Source organism: Solea solea, chromosome 3 (assembly GCF_958295425.1).
Source record: "Solea solea chromosome 3, fSolSol10.1, whole genome shotgun sequence".
Classification (NCBI taxonomy): Eukaryota; Metazoa; Chordata; class Actinopteri; order Pleuronectiformes; family Soleidae; genus Solea; species Solea solea.
In genome coordinates, this window is record NC_081136.1 from 7,021,399 (window position 1) to 7,039,098 (window position 17,700).

Genomic DNA, 17,700 nt, shown 5'->3' on the forward strand with positions numbered 1-17,700 from the left:
GTCATAGTATAGTATGTCAACCAAAATCACAAAAAAGTCATAGTATAGTATGTCATTCAAAATCACTCAAAAAAGTCATAGTATAGTATGTGGTCCAAAATCAAATAAAAATGTCTTAGATACTGTGAGGGTTAGGATTCGAACCAGTGTCCCCTGGGGAGGCTGGTATCCAAAATAAATGACACTAACCGCTGGGCCAACTGCCTACCCTTCCTATAAATGCAAAGTATACTTTGTCATCTAAAATGACACCAAACCGTCATAGTATAGCATGTCGTCCAAAATCACTCAAATAGTCATAGTATAGTATGTCGTCCAAAATTGGCCAAAAAAGTCATAGTATAGTATGTCAACCAAAATCACAAAAAAAGTCATAGTATAGCATATCGTCAAAATCAGTCAAAAAAGTCATAGTATCATAGTGTGATCCAAAATAAAATAAAAATGTCTTAGATACTGTGAGGGTTAGGATTCGAACCAGTGTCCCCTGGGGAGGCTGGTATCCAAAATAAGCAACACTAACCGCTGGGCCAACTGACATCACTTCCTATAAAAGCAAAGTATACTTTGTCATCTAAAATGACACCAAACCGTCATAGTATAGCATGTCTTCCAAAATCAGTCAAAAAAGTCATAGTACAGCATGTCGTCCCAAAATCAGTCATAAAAGTCATAGTATAGTATGTCGTCCAAAATCGGTCAACAAAGTCATAGTATAGTATGTCGTCCAAAATCACCCAAAAAAGTCATAGTACAGCATGTCGTCCCAAAATCAGTCATAAAAGTCATACTATAGCATGTCGTCCAAAATCGGTCAAAAAAGTCATAGTATAGTATGTCGTCCAAAATCACTCAAAAAAGTCATAGTATAGTATGTCGTCCAAAATCACTCAAAAAAGTCATAGTATAGTATGTCGTCCAAAATTGGCCAAAAAAGTCATAGTATAGTATGTCGTCCAAAATCACTCAAAGAAGTCATAGTATAGTATGTCGTCCAAAATTGGCCAAAAAAGTCATAGAATAGTATGTCGTACAAAATTGGCCAAAAAAGTCATAGTATAGTATGTGGTCCAAAATCAAATAAAAATGTCTTAGATACTGTGAGGGTTAGGATTCGAACCAGTGTCCCCTGGGGAGGCTGGTATCCAAAATAAACAACACTAACCGCTGGGCCAACTGACATCACTTCCTATAAAAGCAAAGTATACTTTGTCATCTAAAATGACACCAAACCGTCATAGTACAGCATGTCGTCCAAAATCAGTCATAAAAGTCATAGTATAGAATGTCGTCCATAATCAGTCAAAAAAGTCATAGTATAGCATGTCGTCCAAAATCAGTCAAAAAAGTCATAGTATAGTATGTCGTCCATAATCAGTCAAAAAAGTCATAGTATAGCATGTCGTCGAAAATCAGTCAAAAAAGTCATAGTATAGTATGTCGTCCATAATTAGTCAAAAAAGTCATAGTATAGTATGTCGTCCATAATTAGTCAAAAAAGTCCTAGTATAGCATGTCGTCGAAAATCTGTCAAAAAAGTCATAGTATAGTATGTCGTCGAAAATCAGTCAAAAAAGTCATAGTATAGTATGTCGTCGAAAATCAGTCAAAAAGTCATAGTATAGCATGTCGTCAAAAATCAGTCAAAAAAGTCATAGTATAGTATGTCGTCAATAATTAGTCAAAAAAGTCATAGTATAGTATGTCGTCCATAATTAGTCAAAAAAGTCATAGTATAGTATGCCGTCCATAATTAGTCAAAAAAGTCATAGTATAGTATGTCGTCCATAATTAGTCAAAAAAGTCATAGTATAGTATGTCGTCCATAATTAGTCAAAAAAGTCATAGTATAGCATGTCGTCCATAATTAGTCAAAAAAGTCATAGTATAGTATGTCGTCCATAATTAGTCAAAAAAGTCATAGTATAGCATGTCGTCGAAAATCTGTCAAAAAAGTCATAGTATAGTATGTCGTCCATAATTAGTCAAAAATGTCATAGTATAGTATGTCGTCCATAATTAGTCAAAAAAGTCATAGTATAGTATGTCGTCCATAATTAATCAAAAAATTCATAGTATAGCATGTCGTCGAAAATCAGTCAAAAAAGTCATAGTATAGTATGTCGTCAATAATTAGTCAAAAAAGTCATAGTATAGTATGTCGTCCATAATTAGTCAAAAAAGTCATAGTATAGTATGTCGTCCATAATTAGTCAAAAAAGTCATAGTATAGTATGTCGTCCATAATTAGTTAAAAAAGTCATAGTATAGTATGTCGTCCATAATTAGTCAAAAAAGTCATAGTATAGCATGTCGTCGAAAATCAGTCAAAAAAGTCATAGTATAGTATGTCGTCAATAATTTGTCAAAAAAGTCATAGCATAGTATGTCGTCCATAATTAGTCAAAAAAGTCATAGTAAAGCATGTCCTCGAAAATCAGTCAAAAAAGTCATAGTATAGTATGTTGTCCATAATTAGTCAAAAAAGTCATAGTATAGTATGTCGTCCATAATTAGTCAAAAAAGTCATAGTATAGTATGTCGTCCATAATTAGTCAAAAAAGTCATAGTATAGTATGTCGTCGAAAATCAGTCAAAAAAGTCATAGTATAGTATGTCGTCGAAAATCAGTCAAAAAAGTCATAGTATAGTATGTCGTTTAAAATCAGTCAAAAAAGTCATAGTATAGTATGTCGTCGAAAATCAGTCAAAAAGTCATAGTATAGCATGTCGTCGAAAATCAGTCAAAAAAGTCATAGTATAGTATGTCGTCCATAATTAGTCAAAAAAGTCATAGTATAGTATGTCGTCCAAAATTGGCCAAAAAAGTCATAGAATAGTATGTCGTCCAAAATTAGTCAAAAAAGTCATAGTATAGCATGTCGTCGAAAATCAGTCAAAAAAGTCATAGTATAGTATGTCGTCAATAATTTGTCAAAAAAGTCATAGCATAGTATGTCGTCCATAATTAGTCAAAAAAGTCATAGTAAAGCATGTCCTCGAAAATCAGTCAAAAAAGTCATAGTATAGTATGTTGTCCATAATTAGTCAAAAAAGTCATAGTATAGTATGTCGTCCATAATTAGTCAAAAAAGTCATAGTATAGTATGTCGTCCATAATTAGTCAAAAAAGTCATAGTATAGTATGTCGTCGAAAATCAGTCAAAAAAGTCATAGTATAGTATGTCGTCGAAAATCAGTCAAAAAAGTCATAGTATAGTATGTCGTTTAAAATCAGTCAAAAAAGTCATAGTATAGTATGTCGTCGAAAATCAGTCAAAAAGTCATAGTATAGCATGTCGTCGAAAATCAGTCAAAAAAGTCATAGTATAGTATGTCGTCCATAATTAGTCAAAAAAGTCATAGTATAGCATGTCGTCAAAAATCAGTCAAAAAAGTCATAGTATAGTATGTCGTCCATAATTAGTCAAAAAGTCATAGTATAGTATGTCGTCCATAATTAGTCAAAAAAGTCATAGTATAGTATGTCGTCCATAATTAGTTAAAAAAGTCATAGTATAGTATGTCGTCCATAATTAGTCAAAAAAGTCATAGTATAGTATGTCGTCGAAAATCAGTCAAAAAAGTCATAGTATAGTATGTCGTCGAAAATCAGTCAAAAAAGTCATAGTATAGTATGTCGTCCATAATTAGTCAAAAAAGTCATAGTATAGCATGTCGTCGAAAATCAGTCAAAAAAGTCATAGTATAGTATGTCGTCCATAATTAGTGAAAAAAGTCATAGTATAGTATGTCGTCCATAATTAGTCAAAAAAGACATAGTATAGTATGTCGTCGAAAATCAGTCAAAAAAGTCATAGTATAGTATGTCGTCGAAAATCAGTCAAAAAAGTCACAGTATAGAATGTCGTCGAAAATCAGTCAAAAAGTCATTGTATAGCATGTCGTCCATAATTAGTCAAAAAAGTCATAGTATAGTATGTCGTCGAAAATCAGTCAATAAAGTCATAGTATAGCATGTCGTCGAAAATCAGTCAAAAAAGTCATAGTATAGTATGTCGTCGAAAATCAGTCAAAAAAGTCACAGTATAGCATGTCGTCGAAAATCAGTCAAAAAAGTCACAGTATAGAATGTCGTCGAAAATCAGTCAAAAAGTCATTGTATAGCATGTCGTCCATAATTAGTCAAAAAAGTCATAGTATAGTATGTCGTCGAAAATCAGTCAAAAAAGTCATAGTATAGCATGTCGTCGAAAATCAGTCAAAAAAGTCATAGTATAGTATGTCGTCGAAAATCAGTCAAAAAAGTCATAGTATAGTATGTCGTCGAAAATCAGTCAAAAAGTCATGTCGTCAAAAATCAGTCAAAAAAGTCATAGTATAGTATGTCGTCAATAATTAGTCAAAAAAGTCATAGTATAGTATGTCGTCCATAATTAGTCAAAAAAGTCATAGTATAGTATGCCGTCCATAATTAGTCAAAAAAGTCATAGTATAGTATGTCGTCCATAATTAGTCAAAAAAGTCATAGTATAGTATGTCGTCCATAATTAGTCAAAAAAGTCATAGTATAGCATGTCGTCCATAATTAGTCAAAAAAGTCATAGTATAGTATGTCGTCCATAATTAGTCAAAAAAGTCATAGTATAGCATGTCGTCGAAAATCTGTCAAAAAAGTCATAGTATAGTATGTCGTCCATAATTAGTCAAAAAAGTCATAGTATAGTATGTCGTCCATAATTAATCAAAAAATTCATAGTATAGCATGTCGTCGAAAATCAGTCAAAAAAGTCATAGTATAGTATGTCGTCAATAATTAGTCAAAAAAGTCATAGTATAGTATGTCGTCCATAATTAGTCAAAAAAGTCATAGTATAGTATGTCGTCCATAATTAGTCAAAAAAGTCATAGTATAGTATGTCGTCCATAATTAGTTAAAAAAGTCATAGTATAGTATGTCGTCCATAATTAGTCAAAAAAGTCATAGTATAGCATGTCGTCGAAAATCAGTCAAAAAAGTCATAGTATAGTATGTCGTCAATAATTTGTCAAAAAAGTCATAGCATAGTATGTCGTCCATAATAAGTCAAAAAAGTCATAGTAAAGCATGTCCTCGAAAATCAGTCAAAAAAGTCATAGTATAGTATGTTGTCCATAATTAGTCAAAAAAGTCATAGTATAGTATGTCGTCCATAATTAGTCAAAAAAGTCATAGTATAGTATGTCGTCCATAATTAGTCAAAAAAGTCATAGTATAGTATGTCGTCGAAAATCAGTCAAAAAAGTCATAGTATAGTATGTCGTCGAAAATCAGTCAAAAAAGTCATAGTATAGTATGTCGTTTAAAATCAGTCAAAAAAGTCATAGTATAGTATGTCGTCGAAAATCAGTCAAAAAGTCATAGTATAGCATGTCGTCAATAATTAGTCAAAAAAGTCATAGCATAGTATGTTGTCCATAATTAGTCAAAAAAGTCATAGTATAGCATGTCGTCGAAAATCAGTCAAAAAAGTCATAGTATAGTATGTTGTCCATAATTAGTCAAAAAAGTCATAGTATAGTATGTCGTCCATAATTAGTCAAAAAAGTCATAGTATAGTATGTCGTCCATAATTAGTTAAAAAAGTCATAGTATAGTATGTCGTCCATAATTAGTCAAAAAAGTCATAGTATAGTATGTCGTCGAAAATCAGTCAAAAAAGTCATAGTATAGTATGTCGTCGAAAATCAGTCAAAAAAGTCATAGTATAGTATGTCGTCCATAATTAGTCAAAAAAGTCATAGTATAGTATGTCGTCCATAATTAGTCAAAAAAGTCATAGTATAGTATGTCGTCCATAATTAGTCAAAAAAGTCATAGTATAGTATGTCGTCCATAATTAGTGAAAAAAGTCATAGTATAGTATGTCGTCCATAATTAGTCAAAAAAGACATAGTATAGTATGTCGTCGAAAATCAGTCAAAAAAGTCATAGTATAGTATGTCGTCGAAAATCAGTCAAAAAAGTCATAGTATAGTATGTCGTCGAAAATCAGTCAAAAAAGTCACAGTATAGAATGTCGTCGAAAATCAGTCAAAAAGTCATTGTATAGCATGTCGTCCATAATTAGTCAAAAAAGTCATAGTATAGTATGTCGTCGAAAATCAGTCAATAAAGTCATAGTATAGCATGTCGTCGAAAATCAGTCAAAAAAGTCATAGTATAGTATGTCGTCGAAAATCAGTCAAAAAAGTCATAGTATAGTATGTCGTCGAAAATCAGTCAAAAAAGTCACAGTATAGCATGTCGTCGAAAATCAGTCAAAAAAGTCACAGTATAGAATGTCGTCGAAAATCAGTCAAAAAGTCATTGTATAGCATGTCGTCCATAATTAGTCAAAAAAGTCATAGTATAGTATGTCGTCGAAAATCAGTCAAAAAAGTCATAGTATAGCATGTCGTCGAAAATCAGTCAAAAAAGTCACAGTATAGCATGTCGTCGAAAATCAGTCAAAAAGTCATTGTATAGCATGTCGTCCATAATTAGTCAAAAAAGTCATAGTATAGTATGTCGTCGAAAATCAGTCAAAAAAGTCACAGTATAGCATGTCGTCGAAAATCAGTCAAAAAGTCATTGTATAGCATGTCGTCCATAATTAGTCAAAAAAGTCATAGTATAGTATGTCGTCGAAAATCAGTCAAAAAAGTCATAGTATAGCATGTCGTCGAAAATCAGTCAAAAAAGTCATAGTATAGTATGTCGTCCAAAATCACTCAAAAAAGTCATAGTATAGTATGTCGTCGAAAATCAGTCAAAAAGTCATAGTATAGCATGTCGTCGAAAATCAGTCAAAAAAGTCATAGTATAGTATGTCGTCCAAAATCACTCATTGTGTAACTGGTTCGTTTGGGAGTTTTTACCTCCTTTCGGTTTTTACTTTGGATGTTTATTGAACTTTAAAATGTCTCGTTCTCTACAGGAACTGAACCTGTGAACTCTGTGACCTTCACAGCAGTGTTCTAAACTACTGAGCTCTGACAATGATAAATGTTTTCTTCTAGCTTTTGACTGTTCACTGAATCTTGAGCTAAAAAAAGAAAGGCATCAAGATAGGGTTTGAACTCACAAGCTCTGACAGAGAAGTTTTATTTTTTCACCACAAGCTAATCTTACTGAGCTAGTTCACATTGTTTTATTGGTGTCTTTATGTTCTGAAGTCTTGGAATGATCCTATTTGTGAGATTCAAGGCCATGACCTTACAAAATCCTATGCTTTTGACTGTTTTCATTGAAACTAAAACCCATGATGATGGGACTTGAACTCAAAACCTTACAGATACAAGTCGTGTATTTACAGCACAAGCTATTCTTCCTGGACATCTTACTATACTATGACATTTTTGAGACATTTTGGATGCCTTATTTGAATAGTTTAAAAAAAAAAAAACAATCTTGTAAATAACTTTGTAACTTTATTTTGACAAGGGGAATTATTATTTCTTAATTTTTACTCTCTGTCATCAAGGTTCACAGAGACACTGACAAGTCAGGATGTCATGATAAATCCTGACCTGTGGGGGGTGCTATAAGACAGCACTTCTGCATTTAAACATTCAGAATTGAAAAAAAAAGGTAAGAGGTTATTCTAATAAAGCTCAACTCACCTCACTACATTCATTTGTTTTATTTATGTGACTATGACATAAATATGACATAGTTACACTTACTTTTTTTTAATCCACCTGCTTTAACTACACACTAATTAAGTCTAATTAAGAAATGAACACTTGCCAGGAAGTTCAGCCAACCCTTAAACTACTCTCAAGTGGATGGATTTAAGTGGTTTATTTTCAGAGAAAATGTTGTCTACAAACTAAATGGAAGTGCTCATGCTTTCTTTTTAGTAATCCATGATATTTTTTTGAATAAACTTTAGAACTCACCTGTTTTTATGTATATGTTTGGCGTATAAATTAGAAATTAGTGATTTAATTACATGTTTGTCCACTTTGAGGGCTAAGGCGAAGCACTCGGAACATTAAAGTGATAGTTCAGGTTTTTCAAGTGTGATGAGTATCAATCTGAGACAGTGTCCACTGAAAACCTACCTGTCAGGAGGGACACATGGAGACACTTAACTAAACTCAAGAATATAGTTTACTTTATCAAAGCTTTTGTTTGGACTGGAAATTCAAGTTTGTGTCGCTTTGTGATCTGCTCACCCCCCGCACCAAACCCCATTGAGAAAATAAGCAATTTTACATAATAGCACCCAGGAGTTGTTGCTGCCCTGCTGCCTCCACAAAGAAAGTTCAACTGTGTTATTTAGCAAATTCAGTGACTGAAAACTTTTGTTTGGATTCAACTCCGTGACACAAACTTACCAAACAAGGCAGCAGTAGCACAGCATCACACGTGTCCCCATGAGCTAAAAACGCACATTTTCTCTATGGACTTTGGTGATGGAGGGCTTTCTATTTTATTATTTGTTCTGACAAGGATAACGTTGACTTAAACTGACAGATTGTATTGCCTGAGTCTCATATATATATATATATATATGTATGTTAAAATCAACTTAAAAAGACGACTTTTGACGTTGGCCACCACTTTCACCTTTTCGTTGGATCCTTTGTAGTCATGACACTGTGACACAATCAGTCTTCAAATGCAGCCTCTGAAGGAAGCAGTCCCTGATTTGAGATACAGCTTATGAGGGTTTTTCAATCCCATGTTCTTTCAGAGAAGAAATAAAACATTCATACATTCCACATTCATGTACAGTAGGGGCAAATGAATCGGACATGTCCTCGTTACGATACCAGCGTTTTTAATTCTCCACAAAAGCGCCGCTGTGATCACCACAAAAGATGTCGTGATTAAAACATTCCCCTTTAATTCATAAAGATTTCTTCATTAAGGCTCTTTGTTGCTCAAAGTCTGGCTGAGAAGCAAAAAATGCAAAAGACAGATGAGCAGCAGGATCACAGTATAATAACAGTGGGAAGAAATGATGAGGGGGAGAAACTGTCTTATTCTGAATAAAAAAAGAAAAAAAAGAAAAGAAAACCTGAGCACATTTTAGTGAAGACTGTAATAAGTAGAGCAATTTCAAAGCCCCTCTGAATCAGGTTACTGGAGCATTGAGGAATGATGTCCCCATCAGCTACGAATAACAATGGAGGTCATTATAAAGGGGACAGGCTTAGCCCTTAATGGGCCCGGTGTATGTAGTGGAAGCATGATTGCACACATAGTGAGGGTAAGGATATGAATGTGACGAGCCAGAGGAATGAGGAAAGTCTTAGTACTGTAAAGATGGCGCAAATGTGGGGAAAAATCAAGTCGGTAAGATTTTCTGTTCTGTCAAAAGGTCAAAGAAAGGTCACACAACACAGGCAGAGAGACACACAATCACAAATCAGGAACGGTCTTTGGTCAGCTCAAAGAAATGGACTAAAAATATTGACTTCAGTGACGACAAGCAACTTCAACTTTGTACTGCTCTTCTCAGATGTTTGGTTGCTTCAGAGAAACAGAGAAACTTCTACACTCTACTAAATTTTCTGTAGTTCAAAATTAGTTTTTGATCAAAATCATCATCAAAAAAAGTCAATGCCAAATGTTTCCCCCCGTTTAGCTCCAAAAACTGGTTACATCATGATTTAATCAACATTTGTTAATGAGTACCTCAGTCATGTGACCCTACCTGATTGTCTGGTTTTGTTATTTAGATAAGGAAATACCTTTGTTCTCTGTTTGTTAATAGAGCTGAGTCGCTATGATACTTGGCCTCCGTATCTGTGCGACACTGAATCAAACTCACTGAATCAGAAAAAGAAAAGAAGAAACCCAACTCCAAAAAATCCGGGTTCTCCGGCTTCCTCCCACAGTCCAAAAATATGCAATGTGGGGATTAGGTAAATTGGACACCCTAAATTGACCATAGGAGTGAGTGTGAGAGTGAATGGTTGTTTGTCTCTATCTGTGTGTGGCCCTGCGATGGAATGCAATAGTACTTTACTTTAGTACTTTTTTTGTCACAAGCGCGACATCTGGCACAGGAATCAAAGCGAACAATTCCGAACTGTAGATCGGTTAAAAATACTTAGAAATCCTGAAAAAGTGTTGGAAATGTCTAAAATGAAAACGACGTGCCCGATACCCAAACTGTGTACTGTAGATTTTATATACACGGAAACACAAGGATGGTGTTTTCTTGGACATGTTTTCCAAAAAAAAAGATTATGTGTGAATAAAAAGCAGGTAGAATGCAAAACATTTACAGATTCTGCTCAACTCGTGTGTACAGGCCCATAATCTACCCAGAAAAGTTACACGAGTCCAGCTAAAATGGAGCAACGTGAATGATGGGAAATGAAACATGGTAACACTTTAAAGACAGTGAATAATACTGTACACGTGCAAGACACTCATGCAAGTCGCATCCAATTAACGGTTAGTCCAAAAAACAGTAGTGATAACTAATGAGTGACCCAAAGAAGAAAAAGATATGTGACCTTCAAGTCCTGCAAAGAGAAGAACAGTTTGAACCGTCCTACCTCTCACGTCCTCATCCTCGATGGTAGTGTTGGCACTCTCGCTGGACTCCTGTGAGACGACACATAGAAACCCCCAGTGAGTATAAGCAGGCTGACGACTGAGCACAAACAAGCCCTGTCTCAGCGTTCACCCCTCCATCACATACCGCTGTCGCCCGCTGTCTTTATTTCATCCAGGAAGCGCTGACACACTCTCGGCTCTACATCCACGCTACTACATGTTTGTGTGCGAGCGACACTTACACCTGCTGTCCACACTGTTTTGAAGCATCTAAAACAGAGGAGAGTGGAAATGCAGCTGGTTCTGTCTTCGTTTGACATCTCCAGGGCTGCGTTTTGCTCAGGACACTGAGAAGTTACTTCCAGATAGGTTCTCATTAAAACATAATTTGCTGGTTTCCCCGCCTTTATTAGCTGCTGTTATTTACTCTTTGGTTGTGCTTTCTGGAACTAAGCTCAAACAACTGCAGAGGAGAAATCTGTTTCGTTTTAATCCTGGCACATGCTTGTCTGGACGACTAAATGCAAATGTAGTAGTATGGATGTAGCCCCTTCTCTGGCTTTGAAAGACTACTTTTACTAAATCTAATTAAAATTGATTAAAAAACAACAGAGTTCAACTGAATTTCCCTTTGTTCATTTATGTGTTGTACGTACATGTTACACAAATATCATATTCAACAAACACACACAAAACCAACAGGAAGTTGCGCTGTAGTGATGGATTAAGCGGACAGCTCTACACTCGTTTCATATATGACTCTACAAACGCTCTGTCTATGCACAAAAACACATTAGGCGTCACCATGAGCTACAACATCATCATGTCACTGCACAAAGCCAAAAAAAACAAAAAACACGAGCATGCACTCATGTTCCATTTTATGGATTATACATTATTATGTATAGAACCATATATAGGAAAAAAAAGTCAATGGGACTCCAGGCTTAGATTGTCTTCAGGATTTGGCTTGGAACAGCTTTGGAATAAACGTTTGCATGGTCTTTATTATGTTCCAGCAGCAGCATGCATAATCCCTTGGTCACACAATGATGACAGTGACTGTGAGGTTACCATGACGATGGCGGCACATCAAACTTTTTTTAAAAATTTTTTTATCTTATTTATAGAAAGATACACTGTAAAAAAAAACTGTATTTCTGAGATGAACACTATGAGGTTAAAGGATGACATGCAGTTGATGACGTCATGCAATGCGAGTCCATATTGTTCTCTTTTGCCTGACATGTTGAGCGTCAAGAACAACCACTGGCACACACACACACACACACACACATATTTGAAGGAACAACATCCAGGCTCTATTCTAAGCGCAGCAGACTACAGCCTCAGACTAGCACCTGATCAGCTGTATACCTTGTTTCCATCAGCTGGGTTGTGGATAACAGTGGTTTGAGGCTCCTGATTTGAGAGGTCGACGCGGGACAAAAAGTGAGTTAGGAAGGAAGTGGGACAGAAACGTACAGGGAAAGAAAAGGAAGAGACATAAAAGTGGCGAAGGAAGTAAGGGAAATAGACAGATTTACGACATTACGCTACAGCACGATCACAGACAGATGGGGTTGTTGTGACAGTTCCCTGAACGACAGGTAAAATCCTTTTGCAAAGACATCAAACACAGACACTGTGGTAAATGATCCATATCTGTCTTTTCCTGGCAAACAACCATAGAATAGAAAGGTTTTCTACAACTTCAACACCCGTGGAAGGTTTAGATGTGAAGCAGAGCAATCATACACAACTTTGTAGTAAAATAACCCGGTGTGAAGTTAAAAAATTAGAGGAAACTGTACACATGTGCCATATGACTGGTAGATGACCAAAGACAGTGGAAAAAAGCTAAATCCCTTCAGTAGAAGTTGCACTTTCTTCAAAGCAGTGAAAGGAGAGCATTAATTATTGAACTTTAAAAATCTAAGCTAGGATTTCTTGTAACTGGAATGGCAAATTTGGGCTTTCAAATAGTAAACTCATGACAGCAATGCAATTATTATAGAGGGAGGAAATCTAATCAATTGGAAAACTTGAACAAATTAAACTATTCTGATGTCTATGCAAGTGAAATTACAACATCTGAACTTAGCATCCACCAAAATATGAATTTAAATGTGCTTCGTCATATTTGGAAAATGTTAGCAAAAACCTTGCTTTGCATTTTTACGCTACGCTAGGCTAATTTCCTCTAGCTTTAGCTCTGAGACTAAGACAAACGAAACATCAGTGACATCAATGTTCTTTCTATTAATATTCTTTCTATGTCTTGTTCAAACAATGAGTTTGAATTTAAACATCTCAAAATGTGAAATTAATCTAATTGTTACACTCACATGTGGTATGCTAGGCTACTAGCTTAACTACACATTATGTTTTAACCTTGAAATTCAGATGGTTATTTACAGTTTACTGCTTTCAAAACCCATTTTGGAACTCCATATGTCTCTGCCTGATAACAAGCCATTGTTGTCTCCACTTAATTTGACAACAAAGACTTTTATGTGGCAACAGCTGACGTGCAATGACCCCAGTGCTGTCATTACAGTCATTATCAACAACAAAGGAGAATGTAGCCCATGTACAGCAACGTGGCAATGCAATAAAGCGATCCTGTTTGTGGACAAGCTCATGTTACGCAATTCATGAACGACATTTGTGGGCTTTGAGCTCTGTGGAGAAATAAAACACCAATGGACAATAAAGAGAAAGACATGTAATTCAATAGACGGACCGTTTGACAGAGTCATGCAGACAAACACACATGCGGCAAGGCAGACAGACAGTGTACCAGAGCAGGAGTGGGGACAGGCTCTTTGGGGCTGGTGACCACATTGGCCTTGTTGTTGATCTGGAGGGACAGAGTGGAGAGACAGGTAGACAGGCGGGACAGGGCAGAAGTGACAAGGCTTAGTGTCCAAACACTAATGCAAGCAGTTGCTGTGGAGGGAAAAAGTGGAAAACGCTGTGCCTGGAGAGTTTCTGTCAGGGAGTCACAGCTGAATGATCCAAAGATCCGGCACAGACCGGATCAGCTTCAGGGTTGAGGCTGAGATCGGCAGATTTTATGAAGTTCAGGAGTGAATAAATGAAGTTGGAGGCTTCTTCTCAGAGGGGCTGCCTGCTCACTGAGGTAGATGAAAATATAATGACAGTCTGGAGTAAAACAAATGACCCAATTACTCTGCAGAAGATTTATGAATCAGTGGAAACTCTGCACTGACATCTACCTGGTGAATGGGTGCATATGATGCAGCATTTTCAACATAATATAGGATGAGATCATCCGCTGAGTCCTTCATATATGAACTGTAAACACCAACTGCTTTTATGCTAAAGACATCGTTCTTACTTTGCTCAAATCAAATTCTCACTTAATTTGAAGGGGGTTACTACTTGGCACGAGGATCCGCAACGAAACAGTCGAGATTACAGTACATGCCATATGGCCTGGATATGACAAGTAATCCCCTCAGCTAACATCAACACACTCAGATGATGTTGATGTTTTAATATGTTGGTCGTCTTAGCATGAGATGCAAAGTACAGATGAGGCAAAGGTTGGTGCATTTGGACAAATGTAGCTATTACCATTTTGTATTTTAGCGATTTGTTCCTAGACAAACTGCCTAATTGGGAAAGTTTCTCCTAGATCTACAATCAGAGCTCTGATCAAACACTCTAGGTCACGAATAGATGTCAAAATAAGAGCTATTTAGCACAGATTTAGCAAGATTTTCCTTCCAACACAGAGGTTAAGATTTGGTGGGGCTGGTGCCAATCCCAGCTGACATAGAGCAAACCCTGGACAGGTCGCCAGTCCATCACAGGGCCAACCATCCACTCTCACACAAATTTAGAGTGTGTCCAATTTGCCTAATCCCCCAAATCTGAATGTTTTTGGACTAGGGAAAGAAACTGGATAACCTGGAGAAAACCCAAGTTGAAAACCTTATGCAAAAAGGCCCTTGTTTCAGACTGGGTAGTGAAACCTTCACGTCTTCAAAAGCAAGAGTGCCAACCACTACACCAACTGTGTGGCTACAATTTAACTTCCAAAGTTTAAATGTGTTGATTCTAAAAGTCCTTTTATCAAAAAGTAAAAAAGCTACCTTTTAACTTCTAACTTTTAAAATACAGAATGCAAAGTTAATAAAACTCTATATTGAAATGACGAGATCAATCTCATTAAGAGTAGCCAGAGCCCTGATCAGAGAGAAATTGATAGATTATAGATTTTAATACAGTGTCTTGTAATCAGAACATTCCAGGAGTGTAACATGCCAACATTGTTATTAAATTGTTAATGTCTCCCTCAGTCTGTTCAGTCAGACAGTGACTCCCCATCTTTTAGCTCTGTGCAGCATTCTGGCTACTGCTAACTACCATCTACAAGCTCAAGGCCTACCCTCAAATCTTCTGAGCTGTCCATCTTCCTTTTCTTTGGTGAGCAGACATGGCAACACAACAAGATAGTTAATGAATCCAAGTCTAAATGTATGACCCACCCTCACTAACAATTAAATTAGGTTTTTCAGAGTCACATAACATGGGCTTGAAAGGAATTCAATGTCCAAGCCAAAAACATGTTTTGTGAGGTTAATGTGACCGTGGACCACCAACATTAAATCAGCTCATTCTCAGTTCCAGGAGAACATTTTTTTTTTTGTTGCCAAATTTGGAAGGACTCCCTCAAGACATTCTTGAGATTTCACACTCACAATAATGGGGCAGATGGAATGACAACCCAAAAACATAAAGCCCCGCAGGGATAAAAATGTAGAGCGGGTAAATGGGCTATTGCCCAAGATCATAAAAAAACAGTGACTAGTCTATAATGAATAGTCCCATTCTGATGCCATAACATAGATCATAAGTGGACTGATCACTTTTATTGATCGTAACTGAGCCTGTGTTTGGTTAATGAGAGCACACATTGGAGAGCAGTCAGAGAATAAACAGGTGGATTGTCTATACTGAAAAGGCAAGACTGCCACAAAGGAGAAAAAACCACAGAAACAACACACATTAGTCATTGAGGCAGCCGAGATTAAAGAGGGAAGAGGAAATAAGTCAAAACAAGAATGAAAGTGTGAAAGTCAACATGAAACTTTGAAGGAGAAGGGGGGGGGGGGGGAGTTCTGGTTTTTGGTGCTCGTTGTTTTGGTTTCACAACTTATTATCGTAGTGAGTCAAATCTCTTACTTTGACATTTTAACCTTGATTCTACTAGATGTGTTTTTTTTTTTAAGAGAATAAGCATCTAAAGAAGATGGTTAGTTTTGGAGAAGATGGTGGAGAAGAAAGCAGAGCAAAAAGGCAAGAGACTATCGAGGCTATATACATTAGCTGAAGGGTGAAATGAATCAAAATGAATGGTAGTTTGCTGAGTGTTAACCAGAATGCTAACAGAAGAAAGACTCAGCTTATGAAAAGGTTTTTCCTAAGGTTTGCCAAAGATTACGGACTGCAGCTTTAAATATCCTCACGTGTACGTAAGAAGAGGTGGAAGAAAATACAGCCACACTAAAATACTGTGATATTTCAATGGTGTGCTACTGTATCATTTATTTTTAGCGCTGTATAGTTATATTGGAAATATTGTTGACAGTTGTTTTGTGTTGTATTTACGCCACCGACCACTAGTTGGCAGCAGGATTTCCAATGAGAGTTTTGCTTGAATTAGACTATTTTTGGGGGGAGGGAAATCATAATATATTGCGTTTGCTTTCAGGATTCTTGCAAATAAACAGCCCTGATTAACAAACACACATTTATAATAAATGTCCGTACAATGTGTCACGTGAATGAAATCTGCTATGATTTTTTGCAAATATGTGAGTGAAAACGAAGAAAAGCAAATCATCCATGTGGCTGTTTGTGGGCAAAACAATGATGACATTCCCTGTAATATTTAATACCACTGACAGTCCTTACAACACTCGAGGAACAGCACTTGAAAAGAGTCCAAAAGTTCCACACTGTGTTAAAAACAGTGTGGCGCACAGGTCACCGACGCTTTCTGTACAGGAAATGAAAAAGAGATTGGACTTACTTTGACACCATCCGGCTTTTTGTTCAGCAGGCTCTTGGCTGCTGTTGAGAAAATAGACAACAATGAAGGGAAATCAGTGGCCAGCTAGAATGAACACATACACACACAGAAACACACGCATGCATAAGGTCTATTCAAGGCTGCCCAATTACCAGCAACCTCAAAGAGATACTGCTAGAATTGGAAGCAGAAAGGGGGGGTGGGGGGCAATGCAAATCAAGTCGAGATGAAATAAAACTTAGTGGATCATTAAGTCTGGAACGTGGAATTAGATTCATCACATGAGACTGTAAGAGACAGTGGCAGCAGTGCTGAGGAGTCGGCACAGCAGTGTCCGAGGAACTGGGCTTTTTAAGCTTCTCTCGCTCTTTCTTTCTCTGCCAGCTTTCACACAGGCACTTGTGTGTTTTATCTCAAACACGCCAGTGGAAAAAAAAAGACAAACACCTTGGGTTTGTTGGAAGAAGTGACTTGGAATCATGTGAGAAGAGATTGTTGTTGTTTTTTTTTTCTTGCTGGCAGGGGAAAAACCACCGGCGTTTAAGTCAACGTGCAGGGAAAGTCGGTGAGAGAAAGAGAAGAGTGGGTGGTGGAGGCAGGAGCAACAAGGAGTTCGGGGTGTTTTGATGCGGCCTCAGTGAAAATGAGGGGTAGCGTTAGCAGGAGTGATTTGTCGAAACCAAGACATGTGCATGTCTAATAGTTAAGAGCTGCTTTTCAATGCCATCAGTTGTCTATTAGCAGCCATACTGGAGGAAAGTGTGCTTGTTCCATTATAACCTTTTTGACTAAATGTAAATCTCGTAACTCTGCAAAGAAACCTAAAAAAGGAGCCAAACATTTCATTGGATAATACATAGAGAGGTTGCCCTGTATCATTCATCATGTGAAAGTATTATGGGATAACAGATAGATAACGTCTCAGATTATAGGAAAGTATTTCTGAAAGTGATTGTTTAATTATGTGCTTTAAGAAATTAGATGTTTTTTGTTTCATAGGAATCACTGACTTTAATCTCCATGGTTCTCAAACTGTGGTACGTGTAGCACCAGTGGTACGCACACTTCCTCTTGGGGGAAATTCAGAAATGCTAACCCTAACCCTAGTGTAGGAATTTTGAGTGTGTAG

The 17,700-nt window shown here is 36.6% G+C and overlaps 1 protein-coding gene across 12 annotated transcripts in view; it reads right to left on the bottom strand.

The window, feature by feature from the left end:
* The window catches only part of camk2d1 (calcium/calmodulin-dependent protein kinase (CaM kinase) II delta 1), an 81,173-nt gene that overhangs the window by 4,586 nt on the left and 58,887 nt on the right, over positions 1-17,700 (bottom strand). For 2 of the 12 annotated variants that reach the window (XM_058624013.1, XM_058624012.1), the window contains exons 13-16: positions 16,572-16,612; positions 13,308-13,367; positions 11,882-11,926; positions 10,504-10,552 (exon numbers count right to left, since the gene is read on the bottom strand). In XM_058624013.1, coding sequence (XP_058479996.1) covers positions 10,504-10,552; positions 11,882-11,926; positions 13,308-13,367; positions 16,572-16,612 — 195 coding nt within the window. The remainder of the gene's footprint in view (positions 1-10,503; positions 10,553-11,881; positions 11,927-13,307; positions 13,368-16,571; positions 16,613-17,700) is intronic. The other 10 variants (XM_058624015.1, XM_058624014.1, XM_058624019.1 and 7 more) reach the window with 5 other exon arrangements.